The sequence below is a fragment of the Mastigoproctus giganteus genome, chromosome 3 (assembly GCF_048544385.1).
Source record: "Mastigoproctus giganteus isolate SK-2022 chromosome 3, ASM4854438v1, whole genome shotgun sequence".
Classification (NCBI taxonomy): domain Eukaryota; kingdom Metazoa; phylum Arthropoda; class Arachnida; order Uropygi; family Thelyphonidae; genus Mastigoproctus; species Mastigoproctus giganteus.
In genome coordinates, this window is record NC_143577.1 from 164,074,035 (window position 1) to 164,100,657 (window position 26,623).

Consider the following 26,623-nt stretch of genomic DNA (forward strand, 5'->3'; position numbering starts at 1 on the left):
TTTCTGCAGCCAATTACTCTTTTGTTAAGACAGATTTTTTTATCTTTAGTATGTAGCTGTATTTTCTTAATTTAAATCTGTGTTCTCATATACAGTGAGTTGACTTTGCATTAGCAAAACACCCTTTGTGTAGGAATGGACTGGTTCTGTAATGCTGATGAAGTTTCAAAGTCAGTAAGCTGTTATAAGATAGTAGTCCATATAGGTTGCAATCGGTTTTGAGTGTCTGCAAGGAAGGATGGTTTTATGTTTAGACCTTTTTTGACTTTAAATGGGGAATGATTGTGGGGCCAAGATATGCAGGTGTTAGCAGCTCAACAACAGCCAACGTGGTTAAGTGTTCCCATTCTGTGGAGTCATCATATGTTGGACAACCATGTGTGGCTGATGCTTGTGCTGAGCATCGCATGTCTCATACAGTTGGAGAAGGATGTTATGTGGTGGTTTTCCATGGAATCTAGATTTATGTAATGCCCACTTGTATACCACATGAATATTAAGATAATTTATTTAGCTATTAACTAAATTGCTATACATTAAGATAACATTTTGGAAACCTTGCTGGAACCCACCCTCAGACCGTACATAAGTTGTTTTTTAAGGACAGAAAGAAAAAGAGTAAACCAAATTACTGTTGTGTTAAAATTAAAATTACATATACAAAACTTCTAGTGTATAATTACTATATACAAAACTTCTAGTGTATAATTACTATATACAATTTATGCATAGTACATTACATATTATTTATTACATTATAAGTTTTTATCTATTCTGTTCTATTTGAATAATTTGAAATTAGAGTTAATCAGAATTTCTTACCTTTTGCCAGGCTCCTGTCAAATGTCTCAATTCTGACATATTCTGGCAAGAGGAGCCATCAAAAATTTATTTATACATGAAATGTTCTAATTAATTGCCCACAATAGAATTTTTTTTTTTAGCATTAGTAGAGGCATATGATGCAAGAAAGCAAGCTTATGCAGCATCAGCCAAAAAAAAGAAAACTTCCACTTCACTCCTCCGTTCGTTTGAAATACCTGTCCAGCTGAGCCTTAAATTTGTTTAGGCTATCAACTTCCACAACAAGGGATGGAAGTCTGTTCCACCAACCAACTACCCGCTGGCTAAAGACAAATTTCCTCACATCTATCCTACATCTGTCTTTCCTCAATTTGAATTTATGCCCTCTTAGGTGATTATTCTGAGCAAGAGGAAGAATCCCATCAGCACGGAGCATGCTCAAACCATTCAAGGCTTTATACACCTCTATCAGATGACCTCGCTGGTACCTAGTCTCCAGACACTGTAATTTGCAAAACTTAAGCCTTTCTTCGTAAGAGCAACCCTTTGTTCATTCACCAATCTTGTTGCCCTTCTCTGTACTCGTTCCAACAGCTCTACATCCTTCTTGAAATGAGGCCTCCAGACCTGTATACAGTACTCAAGTGTGGCTTGACCATTGCCTTATACAAGGGAATAATCACTTCCTAGAAAAATTCCTGTATAGGATACCAAGTCGGATGCCAATTAGGATATCCTGGATCCAATGATTTTTTGGTGAATTTTTAGCTTTGAGGTTGATGGACCCAAACCTTGTTTGGATGTGAGATAGGATGTTCTTCCGGTATTTCAACCGCTTGTTTTCTGTTTACAGAAGTGACCTCAAGCATTTTTATAAAGAATGCTTCTTTAAACTTTCTTTTGTTGTACTGGGGTCTGTATAAAGGATTCTAGAATTATTGAATTACCATATGTCCTCTGCATTGGAACACATGCAGGGCTCTGTCAGATTTTGTATCCTCCCATATTGAACTTCTTTTTTGTGTTCTTTAATTCTGGAACTAAGTCTTCTGTATGATTCTCCTATGTGTGTGTGTACTGCCACATTTGCAGTCTATTTTGTAAATGGGGCTTCTGAGATAGCAAAAGAAGCAAGGAACTATGGAACGAGCATTTTCTATGAGGAGTCGGCATCCATAATATGTTGCAATTAATGTGTAAGTGTTAGAATTTCGCTTATATTAGCATTAGTAATAGTAATAATGGCAAATGATGCAAGAAAGCAAGCTTATATAGTAAGGGACAAAAAAAAAAAAAAATCTACACTGTTCACCCATCCATACCCTCCAAAATTTGTCTAGTTCTTCTGTGCTTAGTTCTTATTCAGCCCATCCATTTCTGCAACAACAGATGGAAGCCTGTTCCAACAATCAACCACCCTCTGGCTGAAGGCAAAATTCTGCATATCTATCCTCTAACCATTCTTCCCCAACTTGAATTTGTGTGTGTGTGTGTGTGTGTGGTCTTAGTAAGTGTAAGAATGCCATTAATATTCGGCTTAATCAATCTATTTAAGGCGTTAAACACCTCAATCAGATCTCCCCACAGGGTGCCTATTCTTAAGACACTGCAATTTGCAGAACTGAAGCCTTTCTAGCTGAGAGCACCCTTTTGTTTCCTTCACCTATCTGGTTGCCCTTCTTTGCACCTGTTCCAGCAGATCTACATCCAGTGTTGTGCTGGAGTGAGCCGATTGTTAAATTTTCAAGAATTTTGCGAGCTGTTTGTTAAACCAACAATGGCTACAAACTGTAGAATGGCACTCACTTGAATCCACAATGGCTAGTGGCATTTGAGTGATAAGCTTGTATATGACAGGGAAAATCTTGCTGGGGCACACTTATTTCGAGATCCTTTGTGCTTCTTTTCTCCTGCACCTTCCCTACATGGCAGCCTGTGTAGAGATTATCTCTGCTAGAAATTTTACAGGAATATTATTTCCAACAAAAATTTCTCACCTTCATACAAACACATGTATGAGGGTTAGAAATAGGTTAACAATAGATCACATATCGGATTTAATGATGAATAAATTTATTGGGAAAAGAAAGTCGATAGGGATGCAACTGCATTTGTCAAATCATGGTTAAATTGCAACCATAGTTTGTCTACGGAAACAAGATCTTGGCAAAGTCAATGAAAGCATGTTGTGAGAATTAATTGGCTATATGGAAATAACAATAAAAAAAGGAATATGTTATTATTGTTTTTGAAATTTTTGTAATCCTAATTATTGTAAATCAGTAAAACTTACAATAAATATATAGACACATATTCTTGGTGTTGGTTTTTTTTAGTGAGCCAGTTGTTAAAAATTTAAAACAAGTGAGACCTTGAGACTTATATACAGTATGTGGCCTAACCATGTCCTAACAAAGGGATAATCACCTCCTTATCCCTGCTAGCAAAGTTTCCGTATATCGTTGACAAAACCCCATGAGTTGGCCTGGTAGAATGTCTGCACTGCACTGCACTGCTCAGAGAATTTCATATCTGACTGTACAATTGCCCCAGGTTTTTCATTCTCCACTACCCAAGTGTAATACCACACAATTGATAAATTACTCTGGATTTATTGCTAAAAATATGCAGTACCTTTATATTAAAATTAAACTGCCATTTCTCAGTGCATCGACCAAATTTTCCTAAATATTGTTACAGTATCTCACCCTGATGACTGTTGTTAACTACAGTTAACAACAGTCATCAGGGTGAGATACTGCAACAACAACCTTTGAATCATCTGAAAACTTAGACATTAAGCTTGATATACCTTCATCAATATCATTGATAAATATTGAAAACAACACAGAGCCCAGCACTGAACCCTGAGGGAACATTATTAACATTAGTTCATTAAAAGCAATTCCTGTTCATGACTACTCTCTGTCTTGTTCCACTTAACCAGCCCTTTATCCATACAGTAACGTTCCCTTAATGCCACATTGCTCCAGTTTGTATAGCAGTCTTTTATATTAACAGTATCAAAAGCCTTCCTGATATCCAAATTATATGATGTCAAAATTATTTTTTGCATCATATCCAATCACATTGGTTAGACAAGACTGCTCTTTGAAAAATCCATGCCGTGAGTGCAATATAATTGCATGCATGTCCAAATGGTCCTGCTTTATTTCTTTAACTAGTGATTCCATTATTTTCCTGGAACAGATGTTAAACTAACAGGTCTGTAACTACTCACATCACCTTTTGATTCCCCTTTATAAATTGGGGATACATTCACACATCTCCAGTCTGTAGGGACCTCTCCTGAATCCAAGGATGCTCTCATAATTATGGTTATGAGTTTTCTCACCTCCTTTGCTGCCTTCCTAATATAATAATATAATTGGATAGATTCCATCCATCCCAGATGCTTTTTTTATGTTAATCTTTCACAATTTCTCATTCACTTTCCTTTCAGTTATCACAAAGTCATTTAGCTCCTTGTCAGAGTTTGGTAAACTTCTGGCATCTCCTTCCATAAAGTATTCCTCATGAATGAATCTAGATGCAAAATACCTATTCAAATTGTCCACAGCTTGAGCAGGGTGATCATCAACAGTTAATCCATAGACATCAAGTAGAGCAATGTGATTCAACTCTTCCTTCTAGTGTTAATATAAGCATAGAAGTCTTTGCTGTTTTTCTTTGCATTCTTTGCTAGAGACTTCTCATAATCTGCCTTAGCTTGCCTAACCTCCTTTCTGACTTGATTACAGACTAATTTATATCTATCATAGGCTTCTGTATCACCTGATAATTTATATGCATTCCATGCACTTTTCTTCTCTGTCATGTCTCAGTAGTTCATCTGATATCCATTTAGCTCTAAGCTTTGAACAGTATTCCTTTGCTGGTATGAAAAACCTAGTAGCTTCATTGATTACTTCCCATTTAGAATTTACTGATGGTAATGTCGTTAGATTGTCCCACTGCACAGAATTTAAAAACTGTGTGGAACCACTGTAGTCACCCTTACAAAAGCAAAAGCCTTTCCCTTTACCCTTTTTTAGGTAAAGACAGTGAGTCTTTTACCTGCAGCTTCTTAATGCATGAAGAATCACTGCTGATAACCAGATCAAGTATATTGCATTGCTTCCTTTTGTTGCCTCTCTAACATACTGCTGTAGAATCAGTCATCCAAGAAATCCACTAAAGTCTTGTTTTGTGTGTGTGTGTGTGTGTGTGTGTGTGTGTGTGTGTGTGTGTGTGTGTGTGTGTGTGTGTGTGTGTGTGTGTGTGTGTGTGTGTGTGACCCACAAATTCCATTTGACATCTGGAAAGTTAAAATCTCCCATTGTGAGACATTCTGATTTGCTGGTCCACTCTGTATAGCTATTTAGTATACTCATCACAGTCATTAGGCCTATGACACACTGCTAATCTCAATTTTGTTTTCTTGGTACTTATATCATGCCAAACTGACTCAGCATTGCACTTGTAATGCATGTCAACTGGATGCACTGCCTTAGATTTATTATGTTTCTTAACTATGAGCATAACCTCTCCACCTCTCCTGACCTTCCTGTATGTATTATTCTCCCCATATTCAAATTCAGAGTCACTTGTCGGAGTGACACCATGTTTCTGCTATTCCTACAATGTCTGAATTTGATGATGTAATTCAGTATTTCGTATTCATCCAATTTATTTACAATTCTCGTAGCATTAGTGCACATACAATTATACATTCACATATTCTTACTCTTAATACCCTAACATAGTTATCCTAACACAGCCCATGTATTTATTGTTCTATGATGACCCACTGCAGGGCCTGAAGTCCCAGACACTTACTTTCCAGGCTGCTGCTTGTACCAATAGTAGCAGTACAAGAGTCAGTTTCACCTCTCACTGCAACTCTAGTTAAGCTATTAGTCTCTGTATCCCCCCCCCCCCAAGATAGCAGTTTTCTGACTCGCCTATCACTGCCTCAATAACATCAGCATATGTTCTTGTCCCCTTCTATTCAACTGTATCCCATCCATGTGAAAACTGTCTCTCCTGTTAACAAGCACAGACTGTGCTGAGAAAAATTCTACCCCATGAGCCTTGCACATTCTCTCCAGGGCCAAATTGATTGATAAGGCTTTCAACATATACTCCCTCCTTTCATGTCTTGGCACAATTGCAAACACTTTCAAATTTAATCCTAACTCGCAACTTTTTCCAAGCATTGTGCCCTGTACTTGTTAACTAAATCTTCAGATCTCCTACTCTTAATATCATTAATGCCAATATGTACAATAACATCACCTTTGTGTCTTTAAAAGATGATATCTGCTCTACAACATATTCCATCTATCCTTGCACAACAAATTTCCCATTTCCCTGATAGTAGAGTCATGGACAATAACCACCTGTATGTAATCAGTGCTTCCTACCTTGAAAGCAGAATTTCAGTTTATGGTAAACTTCACAATATTTGGTTATGGTAATATTGTAAAATTACCCATGATTGTGTCATGTGTAATATATTCTGTTATCATTTGATATTAGAATGTCACTTATATTGTATGCATTGCTATAATATACAGTTAAAAACCTTTCACTTATTTCACAGGGCATACCTTACATTGGAAGAATTTCATAGTTTATGGTAAACTTCAAGATATCACTTTGGCTATGGTAATGGGCATGATGATTGTTTCGTGTGTAATATATTCTATCATCATTTGGTATGTCAGTACTGTATGGCCTTTTCAAGCTGGATTATCTAAACCTTTCTATTTTCCTTTTATGGTAAGACTAGATGTTTTTTATTTAAATCTAATCTTTACTGATATACATAGCTGAATAGAGAGTTTGCAAAATAAGTTTAACTTTTTGATATACAGTAAAATCTCGTTAATACAAACTCGGTTTATACAAAAGTACTCGTTTATATGAAGCACATACCATTCCCCTGCTAAAGGATAGGCTTTTCTATGTAAATATATTCATTTATTACAAAATTCAGTTAATATGCATTACAAAGTTCTTTTTCACCCCATGAGAAATAAATATTGTCATTTTGTATGTTTAATACAAATCTTGGCAGAGCGATCCAATTATTGCCCCCGGCCACCTGGCTCCCTACTTCCCGAAGGATAGCACTAACTTGTCAGAAATTAGTTTTGTGTAAACAAAAGCAGTTTATGGTAGCTGCAACATCAAGTGCACTCTGAAAAAACATCTTTCTGAAGGGGAAGTTGTTAAATTAAGAAAAGATTAAAAAGTTTTTCTGAGTTGTTTACATGCACTCCCTCGCTCTCCTCGGGAATAAGGTCAGTTGCAATTATTACTCCAGTTCACAGAGTCTTTTGCTATCGTATACAACAATTTATATTTTGTGCCATTTTATCTGAGCTGATGTCTTTTTAGGAACTTGTGTCTTTAAATTAATTTAAAATTTGTTTATATTAAATCTTATCTAGCAGTGTTATGGCAACAAAACGTAGACTGACAGAATTAAGCCTGGAAATTAAACTAAAAATTATACAAGAGGCTGATAGGATGGAAAGAAGCAAAATGGATATTGCAAAGGAATACAACATCCCTTTACCTACTTTATCTACAATACTGAAAACCGAAAAAGACTTGAAGTACGTGACACTGGAGCAGCGATGAAAAATAGGAAACAAATTCGTGGAGCAAAACATGAAGAGTTTGAAACAAAATTTTTCGAGTGGTACCAACAAATGCATGCATCTGATTTGCCAATATCAGGTCCAATTTTGCAAGAAATGGCAAATTATCTAGCTCAGAAACATGGGATTAGCGACTTTAAAGGCAGCAGTGGCTGGCTCCAAAGATTTAAAGACAGGAATAATTTGGTTTCGCAAAATGTTTGCAGTGAGTTTGTATTAGTCAACAAAGAAAAGGCTACAGACTGGTTGCATTCTGTACAGTCCATCCTTGAAAAATATGGGGCAAAGGATATTTTTAATCTTGATGACAGGTTTATTTTATAATTTGCTGCCAAACAAAACATTTGCTGTTCGAGGAGAGTTTTTCATGGTGGAAAATTAAGTAAACAAAGACTCACTGTTCTGTTATGCTGCAATTCAGATGGTAGTAAAAAACTATGCCCACTTTTGATTGGTAAGTTTTTCAAGCCAAGATGTTTTAAAGCAGTTAACCAACTTCCCTGTGATTATGAGGCCAATAGAAATGCTTGGCTTGCAGTCAAAATTTTTCAGTCTTGGTTATCAAAATTGTACAAAAGAATGGGGCGCCTCCGTAGCCAGGTGGGAAGGAGCAGCAGTGCGTAGAACACGCTTCTTGATTAGACCGGGGTTCGAGCCCGTCACCACCAAATACGGAGGATGCGGAAAGGTCAGGGAATGACCACCGCATATTCCCAGAGCAATATGGCCTTAGTTGCTAATGCTCCTAAAAACCAAAACAACAACAACAACAACAACAAAAGAATGGCTTCAGAAAAAAAGGAACATTTGATGATTCTAGACCATTGTACAGCACATTCTGCCGAGACACTTAAGTTGACAAATATATGGCTGTTGTTTTTATCCCCCCCCCCAATACCACCAGTTTAATGCAACCACTGGATCAAGGCATTATTTATAACCTCAAGAGAGCATACCTTATCAAGCATACGCTTGATAAGGTACTTGATCAGCAACATAGAAGGAGGGAAAATTTGCACCCACATTGTAATGTCTCAGATGCTATCCATAATCTTGTTATTGCTTGTAAAAGTATTACATAAAAGTGTAATAATCAACTGCTTCAGAAAGAGTGGATTTGGAGAGAACATCATCAAAAAACATGGTCCAGCAGACAAATGTGATAGCAACAGTGAGGAATGGAGGAATTTGAAGGAGCATATGAATTTTGTTGGCAAATTTGAAGAGTTTGTGAAGGTGGATGATGAAGTTGCTACCACTGCAATGCCAGCACCAGAAGAGCTGCTGGGTACCAAACAAAACAATGATATTTTTGTTACCAGCAACAGTGAAAGTGAAGAAGCACACATACAGCCATCTAAAAAAGATGCCCAAAATGCATTGAACATAATAGAGAATGTGTTGGCCTGCAGTAATGTTGATAAAGAAACAACTGTTGCATTTGATAACGTCTGTGCTGTAGTTAAAAATTCATATAAGACAAAAACTGTCAAACAACATTGGATTCTTTCTTTAAATTAGATTAATTTATTAAAATGTTAATGGTTTGTATGTCTCCTTTTATATTAAAATTGTAATTATTTTTACTGTGATACTAAAATATTGTATATATCAAAATATATACTGTACAATATTTTCATTTCCATTAATATTGCTTTTCTCTTAGTTTATCTTACAAATAAAATAAAATCTTTAAAAAATATGTATTGTTAGACAAGGCTTTTGTTTTTATTTTATTTTTATTATTTTATTTTATTAATTTATTTTTGATATTATTATTAGTTTTTATTATTCTTAGATATACAGTATGTACCAAAAAAAAAGACGGCAAAATTTTGACACTTTTGGGAGACCTCATTACTACAAACCTCGTTATTACAAAACTTGAAAATTTAGGTCCCTTGAACTTTGTATTAACGAGATTCCACTGTATAATTTTTCTCCTAGTTAATACAGATGTTAAAGCTGGGAATTAAAGACCCACTCTCCATTATGTTTGAACAGAATTTAATTGATTTAGAATTTGTTATATCATTACATAGCCAAATGAATTGGAAGCTACTTTGTTTCCTTCTTTAGAGACAGAATTATAATAAGCTTAAACTGTAGTGCTAGGTTAATGTATACTAAAGTAAAATGACATACTTATCCATTACCTACTGGATTGGAGAGAATACATACCTACTGACCTTGCTGTTTATTAATGCTGATTTAGAAAGGATTGCTAAGCACCAAGGACAGTAGGCATGTGCTTCTGCCCCAGCAAGAAGTATATATACTATTTTACTTTATTGTGGTATAAAGTAGAATGGTACATATACAAAATATAAAAAATCAGTTTGAATTTTTATATTATTGCTCCTAATGTAGTTCACATTTTAAACTTAATTTTAATTTTGCTTATGGAGAAGGAAGCAAGTGGCTTCTGATAAGTTAGGCTATGTAACAATATCCTATTACATATTCTAAATAAATAAAACTCTTTTCAGTCAGACTGCAGAGTTGTCTTTAATTTGAAAATTTCAATTTATGGAATAAGTGTTTATTGAAGATCATTTTGAATATGCAAACGTCTACTGCTGAATTTCGTACTTAGTAGTAACGTTTTCCGCAACTGTTGCTGGTCTTCTCATTAGATTAAGATTAAAAAAATAATAATAATCATATCAAATTAATAAGGCAGCTAGGATCATCTCTGTTGTAACTAGTAGATGGGACGAGAAGTGGCAATTGAATTTTAACATTGACAAATGCAAGATACTCCATATGGGTAGCAGTAATCCCAGATTAACGTACCAACTCAGGGTTGTAGAGGATGAAAAAGACCTGTGGGGGGGGGGGGATGGTAGTTGTGCAGTCAGATATGAAGTTCTCAGAGCCATGAAGTTCTCGGAGCACAACTGCCATCCCCCCACCTGTGGAGGATGGTAGTTGTGCAGTCAGATATGAAGTTCTCATGAACTGTTGTGGTAACCTGTTTCCACAACAGTTCATGAGGTTTTTTGTCAATGATATACAGGAATTTTGTCAGCAGGGATAAGGAGGTTATTATCCTGTTGCAGTGATTAGGCCATATCTTGAGTACTGCATACAGGCCTGGATGCCTCATTTTAGGAAGGATGTGGATCTTGGATCTGTCAGGTTGGGTGTGGAGAAGGGTAATGAGATTAGTGGGGGACAAAAGGGTGCTCTTATGAAGTTCTTCAGTTCAGCAAATTGCAGCATTTGGAGACTAGGCATTTGTGAGGAGATCTGATTGAGATGTTTAAGGCTTTGAATGGATTCAGTAAGCTCAATGCTGATGGCATCCTTCTTCTTGCTGGGACAACACACATGAAGGGAGGCATAAATTTAAATTGAGGACAAATGGTTGCTGTAGAAATTTGCCTTCGGCCCACAGGTAGTTGACTGTTGGGGCAAATTTCCATCTGGTGTTGTGGTAGTAGGTAGGTTGAACAAATTCAGGGATGAACTAGACAAATTGTTAGAGAGGTGATGTGGGAAGTTTTTTTTTTTTTTTTTTTCTGATGTTTATAAGGCTTGCTCTCTTGCATAATTGCCATTTCTAATACTGTTGATGAATATTTTGGTCAAGTTATTGCTATAATATAATCAAAGCACGTACACAGTGGGGCAATTGGAAAATGAGACTGATGTTATGAGATGAGTGCTGGTGCTGTCATCTACTAGAACTAAGGCACTTCTGTAGCCAGGTGGGCAGGAGCAACGGTGCATAGCACACGCTTCTTGATTAGACCGGGGTTCGAGCCTGTGAGCCACCAAATATGGAGGATGCGGAAAGGTTGGAATGACCACCACATATTCCCAGAGCAATATGGCCTTAGTTGCTAATGCTCCTAAAAACCAAACAACAACAACAACTAGAACTAAACATGAAATGAAAGTGTGATTGTTCCTTGAGCGCTGCAGTCAAGGTCAGTGGAAATTGCTGCTATTTTAGAATGTAGTGTGAGCTGAACTGTATGTTTCTCTTTTGTCTGTGTCTGGACAGACGATGGAACAAAGCGTAAACATCAAGTTTTGTGTTTGACTGGGCACTTTTGCCCAGTCAAATCATTACCAATGATCGGTGTGCAACGCTCTGGATGATTTAGATCTGTGTATCAATAAAGAAACCATTCGACAAATAATAACCAAGGATTTGAGGAAAATGAAGGTCTGTGCATGGTTTGTTCCACATTCGTTAGCAGATGGTCAGCAATAGGCACAAGTTGAATGCTGCAGAGAATTCATTGAGGGCCACTGAGAGCAAATCAAGCTTCCTGAATTCAATCATTAAGGGTGATAAGATGTGGTGTTTTCAGTATGACCCCGTAGTGACAATGTGCAGAGTGGAAGTCAGTAAACTCTCCAAAGGCAAAAAAGGTCATCAAGAAAAGTCAAAAATCAAACCATGCACATTGCTTTCTATGAAGGGAATTGTGCACAAAGAGTTTGTGCTCAATGGTCAACGTGTTAATGCTGCCTACTATCGGGTGTTTTGAAATTTGTTGCAGAGAATCTGTCATGCATCCTCAGTATAGAGAAGACGGCAATTGGTTCCTCTTTCATGACAACTCACCAAGCCACAAGGCTCTCATTGCTCAAGAGCTTTTGGCAAGAGCTTTTGGCTAGACTTAGTCCTGTGAGATTTTGCTTGTTCCTGAGCTCAAGGCACCACTGAAAGGCTGTTATTTTAATGATGTAAACACCATTCAAAGAGCTCTGATGAGAACATTGAACAGTATACCAGTCACAGCCTTCCACCAGTTATTCCAGTTGCTTTATGATTATTGCCTGCAAGGTGTGGATGTGGGAGGAAGTTACTTTGAATAAACCAAGGTTAGTTTACCCATATGGGATCATTATTTTTTTCTAGCATCAGACTTTTTTTTCCAGTTTCACACTTTGTATTAAAGTTGACATTAATCTTCACGGATCATCCATCAGTTGATTCTTTGACTTATTTGATTTTACACATTTCATTCTAGAGTAATTATTCTTATAATGCTTTTGTAAACTGTAATTTATATATTTATAATGATTACAGTAAACTTGATAGTGCTTTAGTATGGCTAGAGGAAGATGAAATAGTGTTTGTGCCTGGTAGGATTGTTTCATGAGCTGAATCAAGCCTGCAGGCTGCTAATACAATTTCTGAGCTAGTTGTGTTTAGTTTTTATTTATTTTATTTTTTTAACAGTTGTTAGAAATATTTTTAAAATTAATGATTAGACTCAAGATTATAGTTTTATCACTTTAGCGATCCTACTGGATTGGAGCAAAAACTACCGCAGAAGACATATATTCAGAAGATACTGTGCCGGCTAATGATATTCGAATATTTTCAGAATATTTTGAAGAAATTCCTATCAGAAAAACTCCTGCCATTGCAATTTTTGAATTGAAAAAGGTAAATTAATATAAAGTATACTAATTAAATAATTTATTTATTAATTAACACCAAACCAACCATTGAGCCCCCTGAATTTTTTGGCACTTTCATGGTTGGCACTGATGTTGGTATAGTTTTACCACTGCAGGACTGTGTCAAGCCATTGCAATGTCTAGATACAAATAGCAAATGCTGCCACTCATTACAGTCATAGTAAAACTACTATTTGGCTGACTCCAAAAGCTGATTCCTGAATTTCTTCCTCCACCTTATCATGGTCTTGACTTCAAATTCTTCAAAACAAATCAATTATGTTTTTTTACATAACAATATTACAGTGAAGAATGAAAATAAAGTGCTGTAGAGTTTTTCTCAATCATTTTTTTAGTGTTGCCGAGAAGAAGAATAGGGTACCATTCTTTAAAAAAATGTGGTCAAATAATGCACTATTCAAAATGTGGGGGCATGTATTAAGTACCAAAGCAAAGGCAATGAAGTGTCAATATATTGTATCTGCAATAGTGTGCATTCTTTTGTTAGTTTTCTGTTTGTTGGATGGTAAAACTCTAAATTTCCGGAACATGCAATCTTCTACCAAGCCTGACTAACTGGGCCATATTTGAAAAAGGTTGATGAAAGTTCCTCCTGTTGAGACAGAATTTGAACCCAACCTTGAAGCTGTATAAATCTCTCTCTCTCTCTCTCTCTCTCTCTCTCTCTCTCTCTCTCTCTCTCTCTCGTAAGTAAGTAAGTAAGTAGTAATCACTGATTATAAATTGACTCGTTTGGAATTTTTAACTTCATTATAAAATATAACATCTTATAAACAAAATGGGATCTAGTGATGAACACGACTAGTAGTCATGAATAGGATTATCTGGTATATTTTAATGTAAGTGTGTTTTGATTTAATTCTTTCTTATATAAAAAATGATAATTGTTGTTGTTGTTATTTGGTTTTTAGGAGCATTAGCAACTAAGGCCATATTGTTCCGGGATATGCGGTGGTCATTCCCTGACCTTTCCGCATCCTCCATATTTGGTGGTCATGGGCTCGAACCCCAATCTAATCAAGAAGCGTGTGCTACGCACTACTGCTCCTGCCCACCCGGCTACGGAGACGCCAAATGATAATTGTAACTGGATTAGGATTTTTGTGTTCCTACATTAATTGATTGATAACTTTACTTGAACCAAAAATAAAATTACAGATCTTTTTTGTGCACTTTATATAATATTAGCCTAACTGATATCAAAGTATCCTAGAAAAGTCAGGGCAGTAAAATTTACTTCACCCTGTTTTTTATAGATGGGTCCTGGATTTGCTCCAATTTTTTTTAATCTTCAAAATTTGTTTTGTCCCAGTTTTCATCTCTGAAAATCTGGTTATCTTAGGTAAAAGTGCAGTTTAAATTAAATTTATGAATTAGTTCATTGTTTCTGGGCAAACAGAAGGCCTGCAGATTCAGTCCACACTTTAATTAATGAATAAAAGTTGCAACGACTTGAAGCATGCCAATTCATTTAGGCTGTTGATGTTGATTCTTCCTTACTTAAGGCTCAGCTGGACAGGTATTTTGAACGAACAGAGGGGTGAAGTGGAAGTTGTGTTGTTTTTTTTTTTTTTTTTTTTTTTTTTGCTGATGCTGCATAAGCTTGCTTTCTTGCATAAAATGCGTCTACTAATGCTAATGCTAATACTTAATTCAATCGTAACAAGTGGCAAATCTTAATATTTTAAATGTAGTCCACAATGAAAGAGACAAAGCATATAATGAAGATCAGTATGTGCTCTGAGGCACAAAAAAATTAATTTTCAGATGTGAAAAACCAAAGTGATATTGCTCGCTTCCTTCGAGAGCAAGGGAATCAGGTAAGAGAATTCTTTTAACTGAACTATCCAAGACTTTCATCAAGAATAAGGATTTCATTAAAAACAGGGATTGCAAAGAATTCCTTTATCTAAGGAACAATTGCCCAAGACTTAGTGGTGCAAAAATAAAATATGAAATTTTTATTCCTTCAGAAATCTGAACTGTTATGGGTAGAAACCTCAGTAACATCTCAAATGATAACATAAAAAGCAGTGTGAAAAGCTCTCAAGGTTGCTGCTAATTTTTTCAACAGTATTAAAGCCAGGAGTATAGTTAACTCATAGATGACATGCTACAAGCCTCTAAAGCAATTGGAATGAATATATCAATGAAAATTTGTTTTCCAACTCAAACTTAATTTGCTGTGCCTAACTGAGGTGCCATTAACAAAGAATATGAGAAAAAGTTCCATCAAGGCATGTATATTACGAAAGCGTAGCAGTCAAACGGGTGGAACCACAATGTGCTGATTAAGTCCCACCAAAAACTATTGGTGGGACTTAATTGAAGTGGAAAATATCAAGGAAAAGCTCTTAAATCATAGAACAATTAAATACAGTAGAAACCTTAAATAGTTAAATATAAAGAACTTCATAAATCTGTCAATATTGGCATCTAACCTTTTTCCTCCCTACCAAATTTTTGAAACCTAATTCTGTACAGCTCCAGTGTCCTCCAGTATGTCACTTTTGGAGACATTCCTGGACTTCACACTAAAAGCTTTAAAGTAGAAATCAATCCTAGTGTCAATTGTATTAATATGATTAATTGTGTTAATATAATTAATACAGCCATTTAAATGCGGCCATGGAAAACTCTAATGTTGACCTCATTATATGTGGTATGATTGAATGTCCATTGATAATGCTGGCCCACAAAAAAAAAATAAATAAAAATAATTTTTTTTTCTTTTCTCCAGAGCAAAAGTTGCAGATTCTAAAGGAAATTGAACCAGTGATTCCAAAAATACCAGAATGTCTCTAACACATCTCTGTTGAAATACATCTCTTTTCTTTTTTTTGAAATTTTTTGAAATTTTATCGTAATTTTGATTAATTAATGTATTAATTTGTGCTTTACAAATAGATTAAATAGGTTAGTAGTGTTCGCTAGCTTATTTTTTAAATTTAGCTAGTGATTTTGTAAGTTAAACTCGCTATTCATACTGCTATCATATTAGTGTTTTGGTGGGAATATCGTAGCATGTAACCAGTAATGCAGAAGAATAGTAAGGTTTTAATTGTAATAAATAAATATTTTAAAGGTTTAATCACTTTTTGGACATATATCGTTTGTATTTAGCCAAGGATATAACTAATTTACAATGTGATTGTTATGGTATAGCATAACTTGATACTGTATATCTCAAACTTGATAGCTAAGGTATGTCATAAAACTATACAGTGGAATATGTATCACTGCTTTAGCGTGGTATAGTATTGTATAGTCAGTCAAATATAGTTAGCATTAGCATTTTAGCATTAGCATTAGTAGAGGCATTTGATGCAAGAAAGCAAGCTTATGCAGTATCAGCCAAAAAAAAAAGTAACATAAATAAATAAAAATAACCACTTCCACTTCACCCCTCTGTTCGTTCGAAATACCTGTCCAGCTGAACCTTAAACTTATTTAGGCTATCAACTTCCACGACAAGGGATGGAAGTCTGTTCCACCTACCAACCACCCGCTGGCTAAAGGCAAATTTCCGCACATCTATCCTACATCTGTCTTTCCTCAATTTGAATTTATGCCCTCTCAGGTGATTATTCTGAGCAAGAGGAAGAATCCCATCAGCATTGAGCATGCTCAAACCATTCAAGGCTTTGTACACCTCTATCAGATCACCTCGCTGGTGCCTAGTTTCCAGACACTGTAATTCGCAAAACTTAAGCCTTTCTTCGTAAGAGCACCCCTTTGTCCCATTCACCAATCTAGTTGCCCTTCTCTGTACTCGTTCCAGCAGCTCTATATCCTTCTTGAAATGAGGCCTCCAGGCCTGTATACAGTACTCTAGGTGTGGCCTGACCATTGCCTTATACAAGGGAATAATCACCTCCTTATCCCTGCTAGAAAAATTTCTGTATATCATTGACAATACACCATGAGCTACTCTTGCAGCCTGTCTGCACTGCTCAGAGAACTTCATATCTGCCTGCACAACCACCCCCAGGTCCCTTTCATTCTCTACCACTGTCAGTGTAGTACCACAGAGTTGATACATTGCTCTGGGGTTGCTGTTTCCCATATGTAGTACTTTACATTTGTCAATGTTAAACTTCATTTGCCACCTCGAAGCCCATCTGCTCAACCTTTCCAAATCCTGTTGCAGCAGCATAGTGTCAGTAGTGTCCTTGACAACCCTGCCAACCTTCGTATAGTCTGCAAACTTGGACATTATGCCTGATATACCATCATCAATATCATTTATAAATACAGAAAACAATAAAGGACCCAATACTGAACCCTGAGGGACTCCACTAATAACATTAGTCCACGATGAGCAGTGTCCATTGATTACCACTCTCTGTCTTCTCCCCCTCAACCACCCCTTTATCCATAGCAGCAATTTGCCTCCAATGCCACACTGCTCCAATTTGTGCAGCAGTCTTCCATGTGCAACAGTATCAAAAGCCTTTCTAAGATCCAAGTATATAATATCAAAGTTATTCCCTGCATCCAGTTCTTTTGTGACTGCATCATAGTATCCAATCAAATTGGTCAGGCAAGACTTACCCTTAACAAAATCATGCTGTGTCCTAGCTATAACTGAAGTCTTGTCTAGATGATCCTGCAGTGCTTCTTTAACCAGTGCCTCCATTAATTTTCCAGGAACAGAAGTTAAACTCACAGGTCTGTAATTACTTGTGTCAGCCTTTGATCCCCCTTTGTGAATTGGGGTCACATTTGCACATCTCCAGTCCATGGGTACCTCCCCTGAGTCCAAGGAAGCTCTCATAATTATGGCTAAGGGTTTGCTTACTTCCTTTGCTGCCTCCTTTAATATAACTGGATAGATCCCATCCACCCCAGGTGCCTTTCTTGTGTTTATCTTCAACAATTTCTCCTCCACTTTGCTCTCAGTTATTACAAGATTCTCTAGCTTACTGCTAGAGTTGAATACACCTCTGGCATTCCCATCGCTGAATAACTCCTCATGTGTGAATGTTGATGCAAAATATTTATTTAGTTTGTTAGCTACCTGAGCAGGGTCATCAACAGTTGACCCATCGATCTCAAGTGGACCAATCTGATTCATCCCCTTCCTTCTAGAGTTTACATAAGTAAAGAACTCTTTGCTGTTTTTCTTCGCAAAACAGCGAAGTGAATTGAATGTTTCTTCGCGAAACATTCAATTAATGAATCACTCAATCAAGTATAGTCAGTTAATCAATTAAATTTATTAACCTTACTAATTTTAATTGTTAATTAATTTCAGCATATTTAAATGGAAATCATGCCCTAGACTAGAGCAGCAAAGCAACGTGCATAAAGTAGCGGGAGTGCTGTGCTTGGGGGAGAACCGACGGTGATGCATTCTCCAATGGTTCACAACTAAAAAAATATGTAACTTGTGAAATGTTTGCGGATCTTTCTGGAACAGGACATGATCTAGCCAAGAAGGATATCCTTGTGTGTGCTAGGTGCAGAGAGTATCAAGAAATTAGGTGACAACTCGGTGTTCTGATGGATGTTTATGAGAGTTTTAAGAATAGGGTAGATGCCCTCGAAGGAATTAAAATGGGTGGCTCATCAAACTCTCAGCTGCCAAACATAACACCAGAGTGCACTCTTGTGCATCAGGCAGCACAGCGGCAACTGTCAGGGTAGAATGTACTGGTCCCAAAGGAGCTAGTTATTGTCAGTGACATGGGAAATATATTGTGCAAAAAGGATAGATGAAATATGACCAGAGTATGTCTGCCAGGGACAAAAGTTGATGACATTGTAAAGCAGATATCATCTTTTAAGGGCACAAAGGGTGATATCGTTGTACATGGTGACACTAATGACATCAAGAGTAGGAGATCTGCCAACTTAACAACTATAGGTCGTAATTTAACAAGTCTTACTTAGCAAGTACAAGGATTTATTTAATGAGTACATTTAAAAGTGTCTGCAATTCTGCCCAGACGTGATAGGAGGAGTATATGATGAGAGCCTTGTCAATTAATTCGGCCCTGGAGAGATTGCACAAGGCTCATGCAGTAGAATTTTTTTCAGCATGGTCTGTGCTGGTTAACAGGAGAAATTATTTCTATGGGGATGGGATACACTTAAATAGAAAGGGTGCAAGAATATTTACCGTTGCTATTGAGGCAGTGTTAGGTGGGTCAGAAAACAGCTAGCTTGAGAGGATTCACTGACTAATAGATTAACAGTAGCCTCGGGCAGAGGTGAAAGTTAAGCTTGCACTGCTTCTATTGGAATGAGCAGCAGCATCAGCCTGGAAAGTGAGGTGCTGGGGATTTCAAGGACTGCTGGGAGTCATCATGGAACAAGTAAATATATGGGTTGTGTTAGGGTGAGTAAGAATAAGTGCATGTATACTTCCATACACACCAATGCTAGCAGTATAGTAAATAAATTTTAACGAATTTGGGGTGCTGCGGAAGACATCAAAGGCAGATATTGTTGTGATATCAGAGACATGGTGTCACACAGAGATAAGGAATGTGTACAGAAAGGATAGACAGGATAGAAAGTGAGGAGAGGTCATGCTGTTAGTTAAGAAACACATAAAGCCTAAGATAGTGCATCCATTTGCCATCAGTGGACACTGCAGTTTTGGGTCAATTTAGTGTGGCAAAGTACTGGGAAGCAAAGTTGAGAGTAGGAATGTGTTGTGGGCCACACACACACACAAGCAAGACTTTTGTGGATTTATTGGATGATTGTTTCGTACAGCAGCATGTTCTAGAGGCAACCAGAGGGAATACTACTCTTGATCTGATTGTCAGCAGTGATTATTCATGCATTAAGAATCTGCAGATAAAGGAACCACTAGGTGGCATTGATCACAATATACTGATGTGGGATTTACTCAAAGATCTACCATCAGGATTAAAGGTAAGGGTTTTTGCTTTCTTAAAGGTGACTGCAGTGATCTCAGACAATTTTTAAATTCTGTACAGTGGGAGAAACTGATGTTACCAACAACAGATTCTAAATGGGAAGCATTCAAGGTTGGTTTTTGGTTTTTTTTTTTTAGGAGCATTAACAACTAAGGCCATATTACTCCAAAGATATGCGGTGGTCATTCCCTGATCTTTCCGCATCCTCTGTATTTGGTGGTCACAGGCTCGAACCCCAGTCTAATCAAGAAGCGTGTGCTACGCACTGCTGCTCCTGCCCACCTGGCTATGGAGGCACCAGCATTCAAAGAATTAATCTTGGAAGCTACTAGGCTTTTCATACCAACTAAGAAATACTATTCAAGGTTCGATGTCAGATGAACTGCAGAATCGTAGCAGAGAAGAAAAATTGCATGGGACACATAAATTATCTGGAGAAAAAGATGCCCATGGTAGATATAAGATAATCTGTAATCAAGTGACAAAGAGGGTTAGGCAAGCAAGGCAGATTACAAAAAATATTTAGCAAAGAATGCAAAGAAAAACAGCAAAGAGTTCTTTACTTATTTAAACTCTGGAAGGAAGGGAATGAATCAGATTGGCCCACTTGATATTGATGGTTCAATTGTTGATGATTCTGATCAGGTAGCTGAACTGAATGAGTATTTTGCTTCTACATTCACACATGAGGAGTTATTCAGGAGGGGAGGATGCCAGAAGTTTATCAAACTTTAGCAGGGAGCTAAATGATTTTGTAATAACTGAGAGCAAAGCGTATGAGAAATTGTTGAAGTTAAACATATGGAAGGCACCTGGGGTAGATGTGATCTATCAAGTGATATTAAAGTAGGCAGCAAAGGAAGTAAGCAGACCCGTAACCATGATTTTGAGGGCATTTTTGGACTCAGGAGGTCTCCACAGACTGGAGATGTGCAAAGTTTTCCCCCAAAAAAAAGGGGGAATCAAAAGTTTACTTGAGTGATTACAGACCTGTTAGTTTAACTTCTGTTCCAAGGAAATTAATGGAGTCACTGTTTAAAGAAGCACTACAGGATCATCTAGACAAGGCTGCAGTTATAGTTCAAACACAACATGGGTTTGTTAAAGGGAAGTCTTGCCTAACCAACTTGATTGGATACTATGATATGGTCACAAAGGAACTGGGTGAAAAAAATAACTTTCTTATCATATACATGGATTTTAGGAAAGCTTTTGATACTGTTGCACATGGAAGACTACTGTACAAGTTGAAGCAGTATGGTATTAAGGGCAAGTTGCTACAATGGATAAAAGGATGGTTGAGGGGGAGAAGACAGATAGTGGCAATCAATGGACACTGCTCATCGTGGTCTAATGTTATTAGTGGAGTTCCCCAGAGGTCCACGTTTTGCCCATTATTGTTTTCTGTATTTATAAATGATATTGATGATGGTATATCAAGCTTAATGTCCAAGTTTGCAGACAATACAAAGGTTGGCAGGGTTGTTAAGGACACTACTGATGCTATTGTTAACAGGAGAGACTGCTTCTACAGGGATGGGATACACTTAAATAGAAAGGGTGCAAGAATATTTGCTGATGCTATCGAGGCAGTGTTAGGTGGGTCAGAAAACTGCTAGATTGGGGGGATACAAGGACTAATAGTTTAACAGTAGCCGAAGGCAGAGGTGAAGGTGATTCTTGCACAACTTCTATCAGAATAAGTAGCGACCTGGAGCGAGGGGTGTTGGGGGTTTCAGGGATGGATGGCAGTCATCGTGAAATAGGTGGGTATATGGGATGTGTTAGGGTAACTAGGAATAGGTGCATGTATGCTTGCATGTATACCAATGCTAGATGTATAGTAAATAAATTTGATGAATTTGAGGTGTTGGTCAAGACATCAAAGGCAGATATTGCTGGGATAGCAGAGACGTGGTGCCACACAGATATAAGGAATGCAGAACTGGAATTTGGGGAGTACAATGTGTACAGAAAGGATAGACAGGATAGGAAGGGAGGAAGTGTTATGCTGTTAATTAATAAAAACATAAAATCAAAAGAAGTGCACCCAGTTGATATAGATGAACAGTGCACTGTTGAGTCAGTTTGGTGTGACATAAGCACTGCGAAAGCAAAAATAAGAGTAGGAGTGTGTTATAGGCCTAATGACTTGAATGAGTACAATGAACAATTGTACAGAGAAATAGAGTGGGCTAGTAAATCAGAATGTCTTATAATGGGGGATTTTAACTTCCCAGATATTGACTGGAACTTGTGGATTGGTTACTCACACATTAGTAAGACTTTTGTGGATTTATTGGATGATTGTTTTCTGCAGCAGCATGTTCGAGAGGCAACCAGAGAGAGTAATACTCTTGATCTGGTTATCAGCAGTGATCATTCGTGTATTAAGAATTTGCAGATAAAGGAACCACTAGGTGGCAGTGATCACAGTGTACTGATGTGGGATTTACTTAAAGATTTAATTACCATCAGAGGTAAATGGAAGTGTTTTTCTTTGCTTCCATTAAGATGACTACAATGGTCTCAGACAGTTTTTAAATTCTGTACAGTGGGATCAACTGATGATGTTACCAACAGAAAATTCAAAGTGAGAAGTATTCAAGGAATTAATTGTGGAAGCTACTAAAATTTTCATACCTATTAAGAAATACTGTTCAAGGTTTAATGGTTATCAAATGAACTAATGAGACTTGTGACAGAGAAGAAAAATGCATGGGATGCATATAAATTATCAAGTAACTCAGAAGCCTGTGGCAGTTATAAGCTAGTCTGTAATCAGGTCACAAAGGAGGTTAGGCAGGCGAAGGCAGATTACGAGAAATCCTTGGTAAAAGATGCTAAGAAAAACAGCAAGGATTTCTTTACTTATATAAACCCTAAAAGGAAGAGGATGAATCTGTTTGGTCCACTTGACATCAATAGTTCGACTGTTGATGATCCTGCTCAGATAGCAAACAAACTGAATGTGTATTTTGCCTCTACATTCACACATAAGGAATTATTATGGTTTGAAAATAGCAGAAGGTTATCAAATTGTATCAGGGTACTTAATGATTTTGTAATAACTGAGAGCAAAGTAGACGAGAAATTGTTGAAGTTAAACATAAGAAAAGCACCTGGGGTGGATGGGATCTATCCAGTTATATTAAAGTAGGCAGCAAAGCAACTAAGAACCCTTAGCCATAATTATGAGAACATCCTTAGACTCAGGGGAGGTTCCCATGGACTGGAGATGTGCAAATGTATCCCCAATTCATAAAGGGGTATCGAAGGGTGACACGAGTAATTACAGACCAGTTAGTTTAACTTCTCTTCCGGATAAAATAATGGAGTCACTGGTTAAAGATGCATTGCAGGATCATCTAGACAAGACTGTAGCAATAATTCAGACACAGCATGGGTTTGTTAAGGGAAAATCTTGTCTGACAAATCTGATTAGTTATTATGATGTGGTTACAAAAAGGAACTGGATGCAAAAAATAATTTTGATATCATATATTTAGATTTCAGGAAAGCTTTTGACATTGTCGCACATTGAAGACTATTGTACAAATTTCAATTGCAGTTGTACAAATTTCAATTGCAAAATGGTATTAAGGGTAAGTTGCTACTACGGATAAAAGGGTGGTTGAGTGGGAGAAGACAGTGAGTGGTAATCAATGGATGTAGCTCTTTGTGGACTAATGTTATTAGTGGAGTCCCAGAGGGTTCAGTGTTGGGCCCACTCTTGTTTTGTATATTTATCAGTGATATTGATGAAGGTATATCAGGCTTAGTGTCGAAGTTTGTAGATGATACAAAGGTTGGCAGGGTTGTTAATGACAATAATGGCAGTGTGTTACTGCAACAGAATCTAGATAACTTGGGCAGATGGGCTAAGAAGTGGCAACTGAAGTTTAACCTTGGCAAATGCAAAGTACTGCATATGGGTACCAACTGTGTGGTACTACACTTAAGCTGGTAGAAAATGAAAAAGACCTGGGAGTAATTGTGCAGTCAGATATGAAGTTTTCTGAGCAATGCAGGCAGGTTGCCAGGGCAGGTCATGGGGTTTTGTCAATGATATATAGGAATTTTTCTAGCACGGAAAAGCAGGTGATTGTCCCTCTGTATAAGGCAATGGTCAGGCCATTGCCTTGAGTACTGCATACAGGTCTGGAGGCCTCATTTTAGGAAGGATGTAGATTTGCTTGAGCATGTACAGAGAGGGGCAGCAAGATTGGTGAGGGGAATGAAGGGATTCTCTTACCAAGAGAGGCTTAAGTTCTGCAAATTGCAGTGGCTGGAGAAAAGGCACCTGCGCGGTGATCTGATTGAGGTGTAAAGGCCTTGAATGGGTTGAGCATGCTGAATTCTGACGGGATCCTTCCACTTGTTGAGATTACGAACCTAAGGGGGCATAAATTCAAATTAAGAAAAGACAGATGTAGAATAGATGTGCGGAAATTTTCCTTTAGCCAGCGGGTGGTTAATTGCTGGAACAAACTTCCATTTGTCGTTGTGGAAGTTGATAGGTTGAATAAATTTAAGGAGGAACTGGACAGGCATTTGGAGGGATGGTGTGATATTTTTTTTTTTTTTTTTTTTTTGGCTGATGCTGCATAAGCTTATACACTTGCTTTTTTGCATAACATGCACTACTATTACTACTACTATGCTGCTGCAACAGGATCTGGAAAGGTTGAGCAGATGGGCTGAGAGGCGGCAAATGAAGTTTAACATTGACAAATGTAACAGCAACACCAGAGCAATGTATCAACTCTGTGGTACTACACTGACAGCGGTAGAGAACGAAAAGGACCTGGGGGTAATTGTGCAGGCAGATATGAAGTTCTCTGAGCTGTGCAGACGGGCTGCAAGTGTAGCTCATGATGTCTTGTTAATTATATAGAGGAATTTTACTAGCAGGGATAAGGAGGTGATTATTCCCTTGTATAAGGCAGTGGTCAGGCCACACCTTGAGTACTGTATACAGGTCTGGGGGCCTCATTTCAAGAAGAATGTAGAGCTGCTGGAATGAGTACAGAGAAGGTAAACAAGATTAGTGAATGGAACAAAGGGTTGCTCTTACAAAGAAAGGCTTAAGTTTTGCAAATTACAGTGTCTGGGGACTAGGCACCGGCGAGGTGATCTGATAGAGATGTATAAAGCCTTGAACGGTTTGAGCATGCTCAATGCCGATGGGATTCTTCCTCTTGCTCAGAATAATCACCTGAGAGGGCATAAATTCTGATTGAGGAAAGACAGATGTAGGATAGATGTGTGGAAATTTGCCTTTAGCCAGCAGGTAGTTGTTTGGTGGAACAGACTTCTATCCCTTGTTGTGGAAGTTGATAGCTTAAATAAATTTAAGGCTCAGCTGGACAGGTATTTCAAATGAACAGAGGGGTAAAATGGAAGTGGGTTTTTTTTTTTTTTTTCCCGGCTGATGCTGCAGAAGCTTACTTTCTTGCCTTGCATCATATGCCAATGCTAATGCTAATGACAGGCGCTTTCTACATATCGCTATATAGTGAACGGTACTTTACTATGGTGAGTCCAACGTAACATGATTTGATTATACAGAAAATCAGTCATAAAGCTGTATTTTTAACTATTTACATGAAACTTCACATAAGTGGAGCAGCTGCTTAATTGGGAAAAATGCACTAGTCCCGATGTGTCCCAAATAACCAGAATCAACTGTATATTTATTTTGCAGCAAAACTGCTTTTGAACTTAATTTTGAGTTATCAATAAACATAAGTCACTCATTACTATTGTTGTCAGTGTTTAGTTCATTCAGAAGATAAATATTTTTATAGAAACATAACATCTTCCATAACAAAACATTTTGAAAACACTTTTTAACATAAATTTTTAATATATATTGTCTTTTTAGCTCCTGCTTCAAGTAACTTCCTCGGTTGTAACCTAGAACCAAGGAGTTGTGCATGCACTTTAGATAAGTTTAAATTGTGAATCAAGTCATTCAACTCTTCTTGCTTAATTAAGTGCATTGCATTATAATTTTCTGGTTGGTAGTCCAAATCTGTTGAATTGGATGGTTCAGCAATCCAAGCAATGTTGAACGTTGTTGTTTGTTGTTTTTTGGTTTTTAGGAGCATTAGCAACTAAGGCCATATTGCTCCGGGATATGCGGTGGTCATTCTGTGACCTTTCCGCATCCTCCGTATTTGGTGGTGACGGGCTCGAACCCCAGTCTAATCAAGAAGCGTGTGCTACGCACTGCTGCTCCTTCCCACCTGGCTACGGAGGCGCCGCAATGTTGAACCTAGCAAGGGTTGCATTGCAAAGTCTGCAACACAATCCTTGCTATGTTCAATACTGCTTTCTTTATCCTATGATTTTGAAGGATTTGATATCAGTAGATCTTCATTATGTGGAACAGGCCTTCTTTCAACTGATATGTTAGGATATTTATTTTAGGATGATTGTTTTCTTCTCGAAAATTTTCTGCAGCAGCATGTTTGAGAGGCAACTAGAGAGGATCATACGCTTGATCTGGTAATCAGTAGTGATCATTCGTGAATTAAGAATTTACAGATAAAGGAATCACTAGGTGGCAGTGATCACAGTGTACTGATGTGGGATTTACTTAAAGCTATAATTACCATTAGGGGTAAAGGAAGAGTTTTTGCTTCCGTAAAGGTGACTACAGCAGTCTCAGACAGTTTTTAAATTCTGTACAATGAGTCCAACAGATGATGTTACCAACAGCAAATTCTAAGTGGGAAGCATTCAAAGTATTAATTGTGGCAGCTACTAGACTTTTCATACCTATTAAGAAATATTGTGTAA

The 26,623-nt window shown here is 37.4% G+C and overlaps 1 protein-coding gene across 1 annotated transcript in view; it reads left to right on the forward strand.

Annotated features, from left to right (window-relative positions):
- The window catches only part of LOC150088380 (phospholipid-transporting ATPase ABCA3-like), a 433,767-nt gene that overhangs the window by 126,273 nt on the left and 280,871 nt on the right, over positions 1–26,623 (forward strand). The window contains exon 9 of the mRNA XM_090370142.1: positions 12,739–12,888. Within this exon, the coding sequence (XP_090226268.1) occupies positions 12,739–12,888 (150 nt within the window). The remainder of the gene's footprint in view (positions 1–12,738; positions 12,889–26,623) is intronic.